At 34.5% G+C, this 19,287-nt stretch overlaps 2 protein-coding genes across 3 annotated transcripts; both read left to right on the top strand.

Annotated features, from left to right (window-relative positions):
• The first annotated feature begins 720 nt into the window (after positions 1 to 720).
• LOC115952989 (chaperonin 60 subunit beta 2, chloroplastic) lies at positions 721 to 8,654 on the top strand. 2 transcript variants are annotated; one of them, XM_031070387.1, is made up of 15 exons: positions 721 to 826; positions 3,948 to 4,201; positions 4,311 to 4,436; positions 4,731 to 4,868; positions 5,112 to 5,207; positions 5,331 to 5,573; positions 5,703 to 5,937; positions 6,094 to 6,263; positions 6,361 to 6,438; positions 6,544 to 6,615; positions 6,710 to 6,814; positions 7,007 to 7,099; positions 7,182 to 7,274; positions 7,956 to 8,079; positions 8,190 to 8,654. In XM_031070387.1, the coding sequence occupies exons 2-15, from the start codon at positions 3,962 to 3,964 to the stop codon at positions 8,201 to 8,203; spliced, it is 1,827 nt and encodes a 608-aa protein (XP_030926247.1). In that variant the 5' UTR covers positions 721 to 826; positions 3,948 to 3,961; the 3' UTR covers positions 8,204 to 8,654. The 2 variants fall into 2 exon arrangements, with proteins under 2 accessions (XP_030926247.1, XP_030926248.1); XM_031070388.1 differs by lacking the exon at positions 721 to 826 and adding an exon at positions 1,942 to 2,086.
• An 8,143-nt stretch (positions 8,655 to 16,797) lies between these two features.
• Positions 16,798 to 17,777, top strand: LOC115952345 (dirigent protein 22-like). The gene has a single exon (XM_031069503.1). It carries the CDS (start codon positions 16,943 to 16,945, stop codon positions 17,531 to 17,533), a length of 591 nt encoding a protein of 196 aa, XP_030925363.1. The 5' UTR covers positions 16,798 to 16,942; the 3' UTR covers positions 17,534 to 17,777.
• Positions 17,778 to 19,287: the final 1,510 nt, after the last annotated feature.

Below are 19,287 nucleotides of genomic sequence, written 5' to 3'. Positions count from 1 at the left end.
TCAGGTTTGTACAAAATGTATCGTGAAAATGGATATCAACAATCATTATGAAATATATATTTGTCAACCCTAAGAATATTTACATGTGTCTCTTGCTCTCTATTGAAGGACCAAAATCAATATCAAATTTATCATCATGAAATATATATTTGTTAACCCTAAGAAAATTTACATGTGGATTTTGCTCCTTAAGAGACAATCTCTTGACACCTAATTACTTGATGGCTACAACAATGAATCTTGCCAGATAATTATCTTTTGTAAAATCAACAACTTTTTGTATTTGAACAAAGAAAGTCTCATCATCATATTCCTCAACTTGCTGTTTCCCCAATTCATAATCTTCATTAGGGTACATATCATAAATTGATGGAGAATTCCAATCCACAATAATAACTTCTTTAAAGCATTTTTCACCATTGTTCAAATATGTTAGGAATACAATAATCTATCAAACTCACAACAATAGAAGAATAAAGTAAAATGTAAATCAAAATGTGAAATAATAAGTGTGTTTGACAATTTATTACAAGCTAGCTTTTTGTTTAAATTATCTACTATTTTCCCACACCACTTTTTATCTCAGTTTTATCTTAAGGCTTTTGATGAATCAGGACCGTCTGATATAAATAACACCCGTTCGGCCGGTTATGACGCCTCTGCGTCGTTTCCTCAGACAAAAAACGACGTGGTTTTGTTCCAGAATAAAAACTCTGTCGTTTCCTATGCCGTCTCACTCTTCAACCCCAATCCATTTCCAAACCCTACTCTCAACTCTCTCTTCAACTTTCATCTTCGCAGCTTCAAAGGAATTAGGGTTTCGACTGTAAGGAATTTCCTCTCTTTTCTTTGCTTTGGCTTCTCATACACACTTCAACTTCAATTCAAATATCCCACTATTTACCATTTGCTGAATATGATTTGTATGCTTTTGACTTGCATTGCATTTTGGTCTTAATATGAGAAACTTTGTGTTGTTGAGGAGGTGGTGGAATCTTCACTGATAATGAGCATTTACAAATGTATTTGTAGCGGTTGGCATTTCATTTTCTCTATGGGAAATTGGGCATATGAAAAATATTGGGTTTTTTCTTGAAGTGCAAGATTATTTAATCTGATACTAATATTTTGGTGCTTCAACCATGTCATGTGAATATAATTAACACTGCCCATTATCTCTGTATGTGCTTAAGATATACCGGGAAATTAATAATTGGAACCCAGATTGCTAGAAACTGGAGGGTGAGATTGTTCATTTTTTGTTGGGGATGCACACTTTGTAATTTGTACTTAAGACATCAGTACTTTGTATACTCAGTGATTAATACTTAATAAGGGATGCACGCTTTGTGATTAGTGCTTAATAGATTTATTTACTTGGTACACAACCTTATTCTTTTAAGGGCAAATTACAATTTACGCATTTGTGGTTTGGTTGAAATTTAAGTTACCAACTTGTGGTTTGAAATTTGATACTTTACCCACCTAGGGTTTGACCGAAATTTAAGTTACTTACTTGTGGTTTGAAATCCTATGATGCAAGTGTTCTCCTGGATTATTTTTTATCTTATTTGATCTTGTATGTTTATGTTTTTTGTGTTTTTGGAGGGGAGAGACATAAAAGTGGAGCAAATTACATATTTAGCCATGTTTTTAATAGATGTGGGTTACAGAACTCTAATTGAGCTAATTTCAATTGGGTAAAATGTCAAATTTCAAACCGTAGGTAGGCAACTTAAATTTCGGCCAAATCAAAAGTAAGTTGTAATTTGCCCTTCTTTTAAATTTGATAAATCGTTCATTTTTTTGGGAATTATTTGTTGGTGAAATGGTTGTTGTTGGTCTGCAATTTTTGAGTGAAATGGATTTTGCTTCCACATCATGCTTCTACAATTGGGTCTAATAATAATACATTTGTGAGGGTATTTGGAATATTGTTCCTCATTTTTGATGTGGGGTATATGGAGGGAGAGGAATGCACGGACATTTGAAGGAACCAAGAGGTCGATTTGAGACTTAAAGATGTATTTCCTCCAAACCTTGTTTGGGTGGGCAAATCCTTTGGGGAATTTTCTTTTTTAAAGAGGTAGTCTTTATATTTCTTATTTTTGTTTTTGTTCTCTTGCCAGCTTAGTACACTTCCTGTGTGCTTTGGCCATTTGTAAAATTTTTGTGAGGGGAAAGTGTGATCCAACATGGAATCATGTAACTGAAGAGGTTTATTGAAGTATTATTATCTCTATAGTTTATTGAAGTATTATTCTTTTTCTTAATGAAGTTGATGAATTCCATCTTCTTCTCTTTTTTGATAAGTAATGCAATTTATTGATTTCATTAAAAGAGTCTCCCAAGTATACGGTTGGGGACTAAATAATCAAACACGCAAATTACATGAATCTATAAAATAAAAAACAGAACATAAAGGCTGACAATGCAGAGCTGATATCCAGTCCAACAAAGTTTGAAAGAAAAATAATTTGAGATTAGGCATAGCTCTCTCTGTGTCCTCGAAACTTTGATTGTTCCTCTCTCTCCAAATGCAGGGCAAGTTGACGAATTCCATTAATGTGAGTATCAAACCATGCTATCTCTGAATTCTTGTACTGGAGATCTTGCTGTGTTTGTTGTTAGATATTCTAGGACAGTTGGAGTCTGCTCTAAAAGTTGTTAGGGCTCACAATTATGCCTTTTATGTCCTGGGAAACTTATATTTTTATGTTATCTTAACCTCAAGGGGTTGGCTAAGTGGTTTTTAGACCTCGTTTGGGAGGAGAGAATGGAATGGACTGGAAATGAATGAAAAAAATAATTTTAGAATATTCTTCTCTTTTCTTGTTTTGGAGTTTTAATGGAGGGAATGGAAAACCCATTCCCTTGTTTTGGAGTTTAAGTGGGAGGGAATGGAATGAGTAGGAGGGAATACTCATTCCTTTCTATTCCCTTAAAATCTCAAATTTTTGTTCCCCCCGAAATTGGGAGGAATGAGAGGGAATGAAATTAGATTTAATTATTTTTTTACTAAAACTCCTAAAATACCTCTATATATTCAACCCTTTATTTTAAAACAGAGATCTAATAGTAATATTGTCATAAAATGATTCCATTCCATTTTCTCCATGTTGTTCTCAAATAAGATTACTTACATTCCATTCATTTTCATTTCTTTATTTTAAAATATTCAATCAAGGTTACTTAATTCCATTCCATTCTTTTCCCTTATTTAAATACATTCCATTCCATTTCATTCATTTTCATTCCCTTATGATCATTCCATTCCATTTCCTTGTGAACTCCCAAATGGAGCCTTAAGGTCTCATGATATCCATGAGATTCTGGATTCAAAACCTCTTGCCAGCATCTTGGGGCCACCCTTAAGGGATTTCTCCCTGTAATAACTCGGTGTGTGTGGGATGAGGGGATTGTACATGCCCAAAGGAATAGTCAGATATTCGAAGAGGTCTGGATACCCTTGTTTATCGAAAAAAAGATTTTTATTGGTTCAGCATTGAACCAATTCAAAGATCATAGCTTTTCTGGTCTGAAATTACCTACTCCAGCTGGGAAAGTTTTTTATGGTTATAAATTTGTAAAAAATATAGAACTCTTTTGAGAGCATATTATAATCCAAATGACAAGTATGGGTCCTGTCAAGCTATATGTTGTTGACTAATCTTCCAAAATTCTGCTTCATTATGAAGATTTCAAGTTAAAAGTGTGTGATGGGTTTGATATCATGCTTGAATTATTTGACTGGGAGGAAGTCTCATTTGCTTCTACATGAGCTGCCTTTGGTCATTGTTATTGATTGATTAATTGATTTCTTTTAGAGTTTCTCCCTTCTTTCTCTCTCATGATTTGTTGTAATACCTTCTTTGGTCTCTTGATGGAGTATCTTTATTTTATGTGTTTGAGATTACCAAGACAATAATGGTTATTTTTTATTTCAGCTTTTGAGGAGCAGATGGCGTCAACTTTTACAGCCATGTCTTCAGTTGGCTCCTTGGCTGCTCCAGGTTGCCGTGTTATGGACAAGAAATTTGCTTCTTCTTCAGACAAGTTATCATCTTCTGCTTCCATTTCTTCGTTCTCATTTGCTAGGAGACAAAATGTGATGTCACAAAGAAATCGCTCTCCCAAGATTTGTGCCATGGCAAAGGAATTGCATTTCAACAAGGACGGCTCAGCTATTAAGAAGCTTCAAGTGAGTTTCTCATTAAGACTATGTTGGGTGTTGATTTATTGCGATGGGTTTTTGACTTTTGTAATTTGTTTTTCCTAGTTTCTACAATCTATCACTTGTTTTGTTTCAGACTGGTGTGAACAAGCTTGCGGATTTAGTTGGGGTTACTCTTGGTCCAAAAGGACGGAATGTTGTTCTGGAAAGCAAGTATGGCTCCCCAAAAATTGTTAACGATGGTGTTACTGTGGCTAAAGAGGTTAGTTTCTATTCTTTTTTTATGGTGCTAAGCTTGTTTATTGAACTTCAAAAAAGATATTTCCTTTTTTAGTTGGAATTTGTTGGTGTTAGATACTTAGATTTCCATTATTGTTGAAACCAAGGATCAAATGAACTTAATATGCCTAGCAAAATTCTGATGAATAAACTTTTATGCAATGGTATTCATCTTTTTACAATTTCTCCCTTGTATGTATTTTTTTTGCTCAATCTATTATGAAACCAATACCATCTTGTGCAAGATATTGATGTATTTGGTCTCTCCCCTCTGAAGGTTGAGTTGGAGGACCCAGTTGAGAACATTGGTGCTAAGTTAGTGAGGCAAGCGGCTGCAAAGACTAATGATTTGGCTGGTGATGGAACAACAACGTCTGTTGTTCTCGCACAAGGTCTTATTGCTGAGGGTGTCAAGGTTTGTATTTTGATTTATGGGGCACTATCTTGTTTGAAAATGTCAAAAAATCCTGTTTAGGTCACTTCATAAAAGAGACAACAATGAAGAGAAAGCCATATTATCTTTGTTCCCTATTTTTCATTTCTCTCTCTTCATTTAGGAAATAGGAACATAGTAGAAAGATAAAGAAAATGTTTTTTTTCAAAATTTTTTTAATCAGTGATGATTTCCCAATCTCATCAAAATGATTTAAAATTCCAGGTGGTAGCTGCTGGTGCAAACCCTGTTTTAATTACTCGAGGCATTGAGAAGACCACAAAAGCTCTTGTGTCTGAGCTTAAGTTGATGTCAAAGGAGGTAATGTATGTCTAATTGAGTTTTCTGGTTTCAAGCATCAAGATTGTGTCCCACCATATTTTTTGTGCGTGGTTTAGTCAGTTTCTAATAATGTCTCTTAATAACAATGACATCGGGCTGCAGGTTGAAGACAGCGAGCTGGCTGATGTAGCAACAGTTAGTGCCGGAAACAACTATGAAGTAGGAAATATGATAGCTGAAGCCATGAGTAAGGTGGGTCGTAAGGGTGTGGTGACCCTAGAAGAGGGAAAAAGTGCTGAGAACAGCCTTTATGTTGTTGAAGGAATGCAATTTGATCGTGGTTACATTTCACCTTACTTTGTCACAGATAGTGAGAAAATGGCAGTTGAATATGATAATTGCAAGGTGTGAATTCTATCAAAGCTGACCTGTTTTGTATTTTTGGCTTTTATGAGTTTATCCCTCCCGCAAATATTGACATCGGCAGTAATATATGTTGGCTTTGCTAATTGATGTGTGCATGTTTTAATGCAGTTGCTTCTTGTTGATAAGAAAATAACAAATGCAAGGGATCTTATTAACGTGCTTGAGGATGCTATCAGAGGTGGATACCCAATTGTGTTAATTGCAGAAGACATTGAACAAGAAGCTCTAGCAACTTTGGTTGTGAACAAGCTGAGGGGTGCTCTGAAGATTGCTGCACTGAAAGCTCCTGGTTTTGGAGAGCGCAAGAGCCAGTACCTTGATGACATTGCTATTCTCACTGGAGGTATGTTCACATCATCTTCTCTTTTGGGTTAACCTTTCTCTGGTTCTATTCCTTCCTGGTTGCTCTATATTAAACCGTCAAGTGTTTCACTGTTTCAGTGTATTCTTCAGTGCTATTTTTGTCACATATTGAGAGCTTTCTTCATCTGGCTTGCAGGAACTGTAATCAGGGAAGAGGTGGGGCTTACGTTAGACAAAGCTGAGAAGGAGGTACTTGGCCATGCTTCTAAGGTGGTGCTTACCAAGGATACTGCTACAATTGTCGGTGATGGAAGCACACAGGAAGCAGTAAACAAGAGAGTTGCGCAGATTAGAAATCTTATTGAGGTATCTATCTTCCGTCCTCTCTCTCACATAAATAAACAGGGTGTGTGGGGTTCATTTTGACTGTTTCTAGGCCAATTAAGTTGACATTCTCATGCAGGCTGCAGAGCAAGATTACGAGAAGGAAAAACTGAATGAAAGGATTGCAAAATTGTCAGGTGGAGTTGCTGTGATCCAGGTAAGTTACCAATAGCAAGTTGTAATTATCATCCGTGATTTTTATTTTTTTTATTTTTTGGGTTGAGTGAAAATCTGAATTTTTCAACTTCCTACTGAACACAAGGTTGGTGCACAAACTGAGACAGAGCTCAAAGAAAAGAAACTGAGAGTCGAAGATGCTCTTAATGCAACAAAGGTAATATATGTTACAATTGGAAAGTACACCAGTACAAATAGGTTTTAGGTTAAAGGTAAGTCCCTTATCAGTTTACAATTTCAATGATTTCCAGGCTGCTGTTGAGGAAGGTATTGTAGTCGGCGGTGGATGCACCCTGCTCAGACTTGCATCAAAGGTGGATGCTATCAGGGACAGCCTTGACAATGATGAAGAAAAGGTAAGCTATTTACTGAAGGTTCAAGTCTTGGCTTTGGTAAAATTGTGGAAGTCATGTCTAAAGCTTTAGTAGTCATAAACTTGGTTGAAATCTCACCAATTTGTAGATATTGTTAAATTTAAAATGACGCAGCATGTTCTTTTGACCTCTTTGGATAGCTTTTTAGGCTGAAGCTGTTTGGATTAATTGCAGGTTGGAGCAGATATTGTCAAAAGAGCTTTGAGTTACCCTTTGAAATTGATTGCCAAGAATGCTGGTGTTAATGGAAGCGTGGTTAGCGAGAAGGTATTCTTACCATTCTTGTCATTTTGTTCTCTCGAGTTTATTTTTATGATGTATTGTACTGATGGTATATTGTTTTCTTTAGGTGCTTTCCAGTGACAATTTTAAATATGGATATAATGCGGCCACAGGAAAATATGAAGATTTAATGGCTGCCGGAATTATTGATCCAACTAAGGTGAGTACCCATATAGAACTTTACAAGAGAAGCATGAGATGGTTTTGACCTGCATTTCATGTTCCCATTTTGGAAGGTTTTGGTAGTTGAACTTTAAGCAATTCATGATGAAATACATGCCAGTATCTTGCTAATGTGTTATGAATGCACAATCATATGAAGTGATGGTAGAGTACCTTCTGACAGTGTCTTGGAGGTCTTGGTTTTCTCTCCTAAATTCATGTTCCTGCTCTAATGCCCAATTTCATTGAGGAGAATGGGGTCTATTTTGTATCCATTGCTTTTATGTTTATTGTTAACAATAGAAATAGAAATAGAAAATAAGGATTTTGTTATTCCTTCTGTTTTGAGTATTGATATGACCCTTCTTTTGTGGTATCTGTTTTTAAATATGTGAGTGGTTTAGCTTCAGTTCTTTTGGTATAGTTAGCATGTGGGTTTACTGGGTTCCAAGATGCATGTTGATCAAGTGAATTGGTGTTTACTACATGGATGGTTCAAGTATTGATATGACCCTTCCTTTTGTGGTATCTGTTTAAATATGTGAGCGGTTTAGTTAGCATGTGGGTTTACTGGGTTCAAAGACGCATGTTGATCAAGTCAATTATTACTTGTCATTTTTTTGAAAGTCTGGTAACTCTTGAAGCTTTAATTCTGAAACTTTACATTCTCTTACTTCAGGTGGTTAGATGTTGCCTTGAGCATGCTTCCTCAGTAGCAAAAACATTCTTGATGTCAGATTGTGTAGTTGTTGAAATCAAGGAGCCTGAACAAGTGCCTGCTGGCAACCCCATGGACAACTCAGGTCTGTAGTTGCTAATTTGAAACCATTAACTCTGCCAATGTTCCGCTGCTTCTCCCTTTCAAAAGTTGGTACTGACTAAATGTCTTTTTTTTTAAAATTTTTTTTCCCAGGATATGGCTACTGAGGTTGATTGACAATAGAGCTTTCTAATCGGCATTATGAGATGCAAAGGGAAAGTGAGAAGTGCAACCTGTGTGGTTAGCTAAAGAGATGTTAGTTTTATAGTAGCAGATGAGCAGACTAAACTAAATAGTAGCAGATGAGCAGACTAACTTTTTTTTTTTTTTTTTTTTTTTGTAAATTTAATTATTTGACAGCAAAAGAAATAACAGTCTAGTGAGGTCAGCTTGCTGGAGTATGGCATGTTTTCAAGGTTTGAGAGTTAGGGCTGGCTCATAGGCTTAGGCCATTGCCTAGGGCCCCCAATTAGAAAATGGCCCCAAGTTCTGAGAGTAATGCCATTTACATGAATAATCTTAGGCCCTTAATGCTTTCGACTTGTGGGAGATTTCCGGCATGATGATTGTCACTATTCTCCTTTTTGTTCAACTTGGCATTGAATTGTTTTTGCACATTGCTCATCCCTCTCTCTCTCTCTGATCTCTCTTTTTTTCATGTTTGGGGGTCTCAAAAGTTTCTTGATTCTTTCCCAAATTTTTATGTCCAAGAGCCTAAACTTGTGCCACAATTCCTGGCTGCTATTCTAATCTTGCTCTGCAATTGCAAGGCAATAGATGCACGCCTTATGGTTGGGTTAAATTGTTCCCTAGGTGCAGTGTATTATAGGTTCTAAAACAAATAAGGCACAATGGAGTAGAATAGATTTTTTTTTTTTGAATAAGGACAATAGAATAGATTGGTTGAGTGGATTAAGGGGAGAAATAATTTGGTTCAGTCATAAGACCACATCACAAATAATTTTTACCAAAGAACTACATAGTTTATTGAATGGACAAAGTTTAGCTACAAAATTAGTTGTAGTTTAAGGCTATAATCTTACTCAATATTTTTTTATTAGAGGTAAATTTTGACAAATCCACCATTGGATTACACATTCTTATTATATTTTTCATGCTTGCAAAATTTATAGAAAATTAAAAATTAATAGCTATGGTATCGATAAATTATTTAAATTACAAGTTTTTATAGTTTAAAATTATGCATAAAATATAAGCTTATAAATCATATAGTAAATAATATCTGATCGATACAAAATTTGACATGTGTATTAAGAATGTAAAAAATATGTAATTCAATGGTTAGATTTTTGAAATATGTAGTAATATTTATTTTATTGAATAAAGTTGTAGTCTTATCTTATAACTAATTTTGTAACTAAACTTTGTCTTGAATGAATTAGGGTTAATTGATTAATCATTTTTTCTTTTTATAATTGGGGGGTGGGGGGAATTAATTAATTAGTGGTAGCAATAAATATTGCCAACCTAAATCCTTAAATGTTTATTATCTGCAAATGGCAAGTAGAATCAGATCATATTAAAGCTTTTTCTTTTTCTTTTTATAGTTCGATAGTCACAATGAATGTGGAGAGTAGAACATACTAAACCCATTGGTAATTAGATAATGCAGTAGTTGTTTATTTAAGCGTATAACTACTAAAACAAAATAGATTTGTGGGTTATAGTTAGCTCACATGGTAAAGTTTCTTATAATTGAATAAGAGACTTATGTTTGAATCTTGTTTATACAAAAAATCAATAGGTGTCTTGACTTGATAATAAAGAACAATCAACAATTATCATGGAAAAGAAACCATAGGTTCAAATCTCATTGTATCTTTTAAAAGAAAAGAAAAGAAAATCAACAATAACAGCAGCATAGACTTCATCCAAGCATGATAATTCTTAGGCAAAAATACAAAATTGACTCTCTAACTTTCATCGTTTTTCATTTCAGTCCTCTAACTTTTAATTTTTGTCAATTCAGGGCTCTGTTATAACTCAGTTAATGGTTGCCGTTAGAACTCTTGAAACCATGCCATTTTGTAGAGAGAGAGAGAGAGAGAGAGAGAGAGAGAGAGAGAGAGAGAGAGAGAGTGTGTGTGTGTGTGTGTGTGTGTTTTTTTTTTTAAATAAATAAATAAATTCGGAATTAAAAGAAAATAAGAAAAATCTAAAAAAAAAATAAAATTAAGGGGAGCGACGTCGTAGTTCCCCTTCCCTTGAATCAAAACAAAACAACCACAGCAACATTACGTCCGTTCGATCGACTGAACGGTGGTGATCAAGCAACTCCCATCGCAAGGCCTTTCGTTCCAACTCTGGCCCGCAACAACCACTCTCGTCACCCTCCTAGATCACCACCGCTATGACCCTAGCAATAGTCCCTTGTCTTCCACACTCCTCGACCAACGTCGCAGTCTTAATATCCTCAAGCTTGGATTTGAAACCGGCCTAGTTGGAATTGCCGCAGCCACTACTCTTGGTGCTAATGTCACGGTCATCAACCTCCCACACATCATCACGAACCTCCAGTTCAACGCTGAAGCGAACACCGCTGTTTTGGCCGCGAACGGTGGGACTGTCCATGTGGTGCCGTTGAGGTGGGGAGAGGCCGATGATGTGAATTTGATTGGGCGAGACTTCGATCTTGTACTAGCCTCGGATGTAGTGTATCACGATCCCCTTAATCTTTATTTTATTTTATAAAGATTTTTCTTATTTTCTTTTAATTTTGAATTTATTTTTTTTAAAAAAAAAAAATCTACAAAACGGCGTCGTTTCAGGAGTTCTAACGGCAGTCACTAACTGAGTTGTAACGGAGTTTTGAATTGACAAAAATTGAAAGTTAGAGGACTAAATTGACAAAACTAAAAGTTAGATGACTGAAATGAAAAACGGTGAAAGTTAGAGGGTCAGTTTTGCATTTTTGCCTAATTTTTAACTTGAACTTGCTAGGAAATTTTGACATTTGACCTCTTCAATCATGTCATATAAATCAAAGTTATAAATGCTATATCGTATCAATATTGGTTAGATTTTTTGTTCAAACCAGTAATCCTATAAACAAAATCTCTTTAAAAGATATCGATTTAAATACTATATAATTTCAGCATGATTAGATTGACAAAAAATTATATATATTTTTTGTAATTTTTTTAAGGGTTAACATGGAGTAATAATTTCTTTTGAATTGGGTGCTTTATATATATAGTAATTAGTAATGAGATTATTTTTGTGTTGATGAACACGTACAGTATCTCTTTACGAAGAAACAAAACCTAATGAACATAAAGCTTAGGGGTAGCCAGTGGGGTCCCATGTAGCCAGAACTAATAAAGCAACAAAGCTAGGAAGGAAGATAGATAATCACCAGAGAAAGAATGTTGGAGTTGGGAGGTCGCCTAAGGATAAAGATGGAACTCTGAGAAGTAATATCACCAATATTCTCGCGGATGTGTGAAAATGAAAAGTAAAGCACAATGTGATTGTCATTTTGTGACAAAATTCAAAATTTCACTCAAGCAACCTAGAGGTCGAGCCGTTTTGTGTCAAAAAAAAGTGACACGTGGCAAAAAGTTGCCAAACTGTCGTCACAGTTAATGAGATAGTTGAAAAAATGGGGCAACATGAAATTAATAAAATACCCCCAATCCATGACGCTTGGCACTCAAAGGCTCGTTTAGTTGGATGGATGAACGACCTTGGAATGAGGGGTAACTGATGAGCATAGATCATCTACTTTCAATCGTACAAAAGGTCTTGTCCACTTTTGTATAAACAAAGCAAGGAAGGATGGTCATCATCAAGTTGGAAAGGCATAATCTGTTATTGTATTCAACCCACTTTCCTTAAATGTAGACATGACTCTCGAGGTATGTGGATTCTAATTAATTTAACTAGTAAATTTTTTTATTATCGAATAAAAAATTTGAGATTTAAACTCTGCTTACACCAAATCTTACTCTGATGATAAGAACAATTATAATGGAATAGACACTATAGATTAACTTCTGTTGTATCTATAAATTAAAAAAAAAAAAAAATTGCTTGGCCTTCGCCCACAATTGTAGCCATACCTTTCACAGTTCACACCTTAATTATAAGCAATGGTTGAAATCATGGGGAGTAATGGTTAGCAAAAGCTCTATATAAGCACCATACATCTCCACAGCTAAGAATGAGAAAATTGTATCTATGATTTCTCACATTGATACACTTTTAAATTGGGTAAACTACATATTTAGTCCTTATCCTATGCACTATATTTCAATTTGATCCCTAATCTTTCAATTGTGTCAATTTGGTCCATAACCTTTTAGTATCGTATCGATTTAGGCCCTATCGTTATCTTTTGGATGAAAATTTATGACGTGTCTAATGGTCGAAACAAAAAATTAGCTTACGTTGATGAGACAATAAACTTAAATTTTATTTTGGCCGTTTGTCATGTCAGTAATTTTCATCTAAGATATAACATCAGAGACTAAATTGACACGCCATTAAAAAGTTAGGGATTAAATTGACATAATTGAAAGGTTAGAGACTAAATTGAAATATGGTGTAAAGTTTAGAGAACAAATTACTCTTTTTAAAATTCTATTACTATTAATATTAATTTGAATATCAGAAGAGTTTTGATTGATATCACACTATTATCATTCTAAGTTAACTTGTAATTTTTGATAGCTCTTTTAAAACACATTTGAAAGAGTGACCCACCAAAATTCTTTGTATTAGCAATTAAGATTTTTTGCATCATCAATTAATAATAACATTTTTGACAAGTCTTTCAAAACACGTTTAAAAGAGTGAACCACCAAAATTCTTTTCATCGCCAATTATTATTATTATTATTATTTTTCTTTTTGGGAAACACTTTGCATCATCAATTAATAATAACATAATGAATAGTGAAAGCATAAAGCTAGAAAACAAATCTTGACGAAGGCATTTTAGAACATAGACAATCCTTAAACGTGGCGGACCTTCATATGCCCCTTCATTCATTCTTTTACAACAGGCACATAACTCCAAATTTCCAATACTGGCTAGTGCGAATTGGCCCAATTCCCTTTACTTTTCACTTTATATTCAATTGGACCGTTGTTTCTAATGCCAACAAAATTTCTTCTAAAAGTGGGCAGGTTACCTCTCACAAGGAAATTTTAGCATCCAATTATTTTTCACTTGCCATCAATTATATGGACCCCAATCTGTATTTAATACCCCTATATTGACTAAGAATTGAAAGACTCAGAATCCACTTGCTCATCCATCAATTCAATTGACCATAAATTCAGATATGAATCCATATTTAATATTAGCTATTGACCCCAAACATTGAACTTGCTAAGGTCCTCGGTCCTCCTCCCCCTATCCCCAAGGCAAAGGGCAAGTAGGGCCTTTTTTTCTTTTTTCTCTTTCTTTTTCACTAGAAATTATTTGGATGTACTAGTAGTTATATAATAGGAGTCTATCTTTTAAATTTCCCTGCACTATTATTTGCAGATTTATTCTTTGGAATTTTGTTCTGCAACAAAATACTTAGGCTGATTTTACCCAACTTGGAGCCTATCGCATGTATTAGTGAAACTATTTAAAAGCAATTATGATGACTCCACAATCCACATATCCATCTACAAAAAAAAGAAAAAAGGAAAATGGACTATATCTAGCAAAAAAACATTATGATGATTCCACATAATTTTAGGGCCCAAATTTACTTTTGAGAAAGCACATTATTGTCTTTGCGTGTCTCGTACTGCTTGAACATCTCTTCCTTCACTTTCCGGGCAAACTGTCTTCTTCAACTCATTAATCATAATTACTATTTAGTGCAGCACATTATCAAAGATAACCTTAAAAAAATCATTAAGCCTTAATATATATATAAGGGTAAATGAATTGAACTCTCAACTTGTCAAAAAAAAAAAAAAAATAAAATTTATGTTTGATTATTTAATAAATCTGTCAAACTTAAGCCTGTGCTTAGCTCTTGAGTATAAAGTTTAGTTATAAGTTACAAATAAATATAAAAGCGTATTTTGTAAGAAAGTCTGTAATTAAAAATTTTCTATTTAATTAGTTTATACAATATAATTGTATATTATTAGCATAGATATAAGGGGTTAAAAAAATTTAGTCTTCCGGTCTAAATATATGGAAAAAGTATAAGTTGATCAAATAATTTGTGAACAAGTTTTAGCTTCAATAAAAGAATGAAACAAATTTTAATGTGTAATACAACTTGATGATGAGCTTGAGCTCAATTCGTGTTAAAAAAATGAAGTTTGAACTTTTAATCTCGGATGCGTTTGATGTAGTTACCATTTTTTTTAAAGAAAATTTATGGAGACAACAAAATCTCACAATAATCTTGTTATGAGTTGTGATGGGCCACGTGTAATATTTTATTTTATTTTATTTATTGTCTTATGGTACATCTCAACTAGTGCCTTATTATTATTATTATTATTTCTTACATAATTACAATAGAATTTTAACTTATAATGTTTCCTTCATAAAAGCATGGTAAGATTTTATTGTGCTGAATAACTATTTTTTTACTAAAATTTTTTTATTTGAGACAAAAATCCTATTCTAATATAATCTAAATTATGTGTGTAAATCTCCCTCCTCAATACTTGAATCTTGACTTTTGCCTCAACCTATCCTACAAAAATTTATATTTGTGAGTGATCATCATATCTACGGTGTATGATGATCTTCACTACAACTTTGACTACAAAGTACATTGTAATTTTTAATATCATGCATATCTATATGTCATGTGTGCGTTGGCATGGTGTCACTTAATAAATGGGGACTTTAATATATCAGAAGATCCCGAGAAAAAGAAAAGAAAAAAACGAAAAAACTCTTTAAAGTTTAAATCATAAACTTTTGGTAATTAACTAACTGTAAAATGTTGTGTCATTGACTAATTCTCTTTTTAATTGACCACGTATGGGTGTATTAAATAGACCGTTCTGAAGAATTTTCTGAGAGGACCACAAGTATGCCTTTTATGGTGATTTTAAATGATTCCAAACTTAGACAATGCGTAAAACATTCTTTCTCTACTTTTTATTCTTTCTTTCACACAGGCATTTTTGCCCGTGCTTAATGCTCAACCCATGATAATGATTTGTTTTTAACTTTAACTTTTTCCTTTAAGTTTCTTTTTCTGCCTAAAACATACCGTTCCTAAAATAAACCCTGTGCTACACAAGTAACAACAATAATAGAATATATATAGGGTAAAAGCACTTGCATCCGTGCTTATTTTTTTATTTATTATTTTTTTAGAGTTTAAATTTATGTCATTTACTTTAGATGATTGTGCTCTTTATCATCAGACAAAAAAATCAATTAGTTAGTGCTTGTATAGTAAAATAAGGAACCCAAAATTCATACACATAAGACCATGAAAAGTTGTGTAAAGATACATGTTTCATCATATTCTCTCTCTCTCTCTCTCTCTCTCTCTCTCTCTATATATATATATATATATATATATGAAGACAATAATTAAAAAAATAATGAGAAATGAGTATTTAAATAAGATAGACTGTATAATAGATAATCTGATGTGAGTGTCTTTGAAAAGTTGCTTTGTGAAATAGAAAATATAGGTTCTTATACTAAAATAGATATAAATTATTGCATAAGCTAATTTGAATGCTCTTAATTATAAAACTTAGTTTCAACTTACAATATTTTTGGTGCAATATGTTAGATTCTCCAATTGAATTTAAATAGTTGGTTTGATTGAATTTGATTGTTTTTAAAAAAGATAATACCATTTGTGTTTTATTGGTTAATGCAACCAAGTGCTTTAATTCAATTGGAAAACCTAATTTACTGCACTTAAGCTTTTGTATCTAAGGGAAACAACACCTCTTCCCTGAAGGTTTGAGAAATTCAACAAATTACTTATTCAGTTAATTTCCGTAGACCAAATTATAATTGTGGAGGTTTTTTCTCTGCACACTCGGCTCATTGTCCTCTTTTGGGAGCCAGGCCTGCAAGGATTTGTCCTCGTCCCCGAGTGTGGTCTTTGGAATTTTCACCTCTTTGAGGCTTGACACCCTTAGTCTCACATCAGTTAGAGAAGCGCTCCACGCATGCCTTATAAGCCTTCTCTCAAAATCTAGAATATTTTATTATTAGAGTATTAGCATCTGGTTTCTAAAAAATATTCAATTTTACCATTTCAAAAGTTACTTTATCTATTATATTATACCATTTTACAATATATTCAACATTTTAGCTTTTATTTTATCATACAACACATTAAAATAATATATCTACACAATAAAATAATATAATTCAATACTCAAATAAAACCCAAAACTAAATAAAATTTTATTTTTTAAAAATATCATCTTGCTACATAACCATCTTATTTATAAGATGGTACTTTAGCAAAGTTGTAAAATATTTTACAACTACCACACTGAGTAATGGTAAAATTTTGTAGGTTTATGGTATAAAATAGCATTTTGAGGGGTTTTACAACCTTTAGTACTAATGCTCTTAGAAGGATTAAAATACCAAATGTATAAGGGACTATCGCATGGAACCCACTCCTTATATGAGAAAAAGAAAATATTTCACCTGAAGCACCTGAGTTTTTTCCAGATCTATATCTCACTGACATGGATCCCACACATGGGACGCATGTGACTGATGAGACCCACGCATATTGCAGTAACATTGAGACACGGGTCTCATGAGTGGCGCAAGACATACGTCCGAAATGATATTTCTAATGCTTGGGGTGGACCGTAATTCCCCAAAACTCAAGGTGTCCGTACCACAATATAAAGGATGCTAGGCACAAACTAAGCTCATTTCTAAACCTTACAATCAAAGAAGCAAACCCCAAATTCCTCACCATGGCCAAGATCAAGACCAAGACCCTCCTCACCGTCCTCCTCATTCTCTTCACCATTTTTTCTATCTCAACCCTCACCACCGCCAAAAAAAACCATGGCTTCTCAAGAATCTTATCTCCGGCTAAACTCGGTCTAAAGCGTGAGAAACTGAGCCACCTCCACTTCTACTTCCACGACATAGTCAGTGGGAAAAACGCCACGGCGGTGAGAGTCGCCGAGGCTCCGATGACAAAGACATCATTCACAGGTTTCGGAGCCGTTGTGATGATCGACGACCCTTTGACTGTAAAGCCCCAGCTGAGCTCAAAACCCGTTGGTAGAGCTCAAGGAATCTATGCTTCTGCTTCGCAAACTGACTTGGGGTTGTTAATGGTGCTCAACTTTGCTTTCACTGAAGGCAAGTATAATGGCAGCACTCTTAGTGTGTTGGGGCGCAACACTGTGTTCTCCGATGTCAGGGAAATGCCTATCGTTGGTGGGAGTGGGCTTTTCCGATTCGCACGTGGGTATGCTCATGCTCATACTCACACGATTGACTTTAAAACTGGCGATGCTGTTGTGGAGTATAATGTTTATGTCTTTCATTATTGATGTGTGCTTTTTACTTTATTTTAATTTTTGTACGGCTAATACTTTAATTATTAGCTCTCTCTTTTATTTTTATTTTTATTTATTTTAAGAATTAGAAGGCTTTGGGAATTAACTAGTATTAACAAAAGGAAAGTTGAGGATTTTGTATCGTTGGTCTGAGAATGATTATTATGTTTATGTGCGGTTTAGTTTCACCATTTGATGTTTATTGAAGAGATTAATAAAGGGTAGAAAACTTGAAATCCCCTCTCCCATTTTGTTGTATAAAAAATTTTTTTTCCTATTAATTTCTTTATCTTGATTTATGTGATAGTTCCGTGATAATTATATCATTTGTGGTTTCTCAGTTCATGTGATTCGAACATTATATTCCCTTCTCCCGCTATCTCCTTATATCGGAAAACAAAAATTTTTACACCTCACAAATTATGAATAATAGCATAACATCCCACTAGTCATGACTTCCATGTGTTCTTTGGGCCCATGTTAAACGTTGTAATGTTTATTGGAGCTAAACTGTGTTAGGGAATGACTGTTTGTGGGTGTCAATCAATCCATTCGTTAAGCTCTCGGAGTCTCGGTTATGAGAACAAACAAATTCAATAAAAAATGTGGTGTAAAACTTTTATTTACAAAATATTAAAATTCATATAAAGAAAATCCCATTAAATTACATTTTTTTTTTGGGTATTATGAAGATAGAATAGAAGTCATTAAATTACCTAATATGATAAAATTTTTAAAACCCGAAGGCAAATTTGCTATTCAATGTATGTCATCTACGAGGCGGCCATAACCATGTTCCCCGTTAACAATGACTGTCAAAGACTTTTCCAGCACAATCTTAGTCAGATCCTCCTTTGCTTCTTTCCCATACTTACGGCATTCAAGTCAATGCGCACCTGAGAGTTGGTAGATAACCGTGCTTACATACAAACATGTTCAATTGCAGCAGTACTCTCTCTCTCTCTCTCTCTCTCTATGTATATATATCCATTTATTATTCACGTAGACAACATAATATTTTAAAGAATAAAAATGAGAGATTGAAAAAAAAAAAAAAAATGAAACGTAAATCTAACTTTGGATCTAAGGCTGTGTTTGTTTCGGTGGTAAAGGAAATCAGGAAAACGTTTTACACCCTTGATGGTGTTTGGGTGCGCATGAAAATTCGGTCAAACTGAAAATGAATTTCAGTTGACTGTAAAATAGAGAGCCTCACGCATCAAAACCAATTACACTTGTATTTTACCTTCAAATGATTTTTGGACTCACAGACACCCGAGAGAGAGAGAGAGAGAGAGAGAGAGAGAGAGAGAGAGAGAGAGAGAGAGAGAGAGAGAAGACATGGGTCCCGACCGAGCAAGAAGACCCATCCTTGCTGGACTCACACCCAGAGAAATAAGACCCATCCCTCAATTCGAGCAAGGAGAGGGTACTCCGCCGACCCATTCCTCATCGTCACCGACCCAGTGAACGACCCACCCTTGAGCCAATCAGACCGTTATGAGCAACCCACCCCTGAGCCGATTTGTCCACTGTGTGAGCAACCCATTCCTAGATTGGACCACCCAGTGAGTGACCCACTCCTAGATCGAGTTGCCACCTTTAGATCGACCCACCGTGTCCATGTCGCCACTACTGTCACCACCACCAAGTCACCCACGAATCGATCTCTCTCTCTCTGTCACTTAAGTCCCTCTCTCACGATTGGTCTTGGGATTTTGATTTTTTTGTTTTGATTTTTGTTTCTT

The sequence above is a fragment of the Quercus lobata genome, chromosome 7 (assembly GCF_001633185.2).
Source record: "Quercus lobata isolate SW786 chromosome 7, ValleyOak3.0 Primary Assembly, whole genome shotgun sequence".
NCBI lineage: Eukaryota > Viridiplantae > Streptophyta > Magnoliopsida > Fagales > Fagaceae > Quercus > Quercus lobata.
Note: the sequence above shows the minus strand (reverse complement) of the source record. Positions and strands in the feature narration are given on the sequence as shown.

Coding starts and splice junctions, on each gene's coding strand:
- LOC115952989 (XM_031070387.1), top strand. CDS start 3,962: ATGGCGTCAACTTTTACAGCCATGTCTTCAGTTGGCTCCTTGGCTGCT. Junction 4,869..5,111: donor TTATTGCTGAGGGTGTCAAG/GTTTGTATTTTG, acceptor TTAAAATTCCAG/GTGGTAGCTGCTGGTGCAAA. Junction 5,938..6,093: donor CATTGCTATTCTCACTGGAG/GTATGTTCACAT, acceptor TCTGGCTTGCAG/GAACTGTAATCAGGGAAGAG.
- LOC115952345 (XM_031069503.1), top strand. CDS start 16,943: ATGGCCAAGATCAAGACCAAGACCCTCCTCACCGTCCTCCTCATTCTC.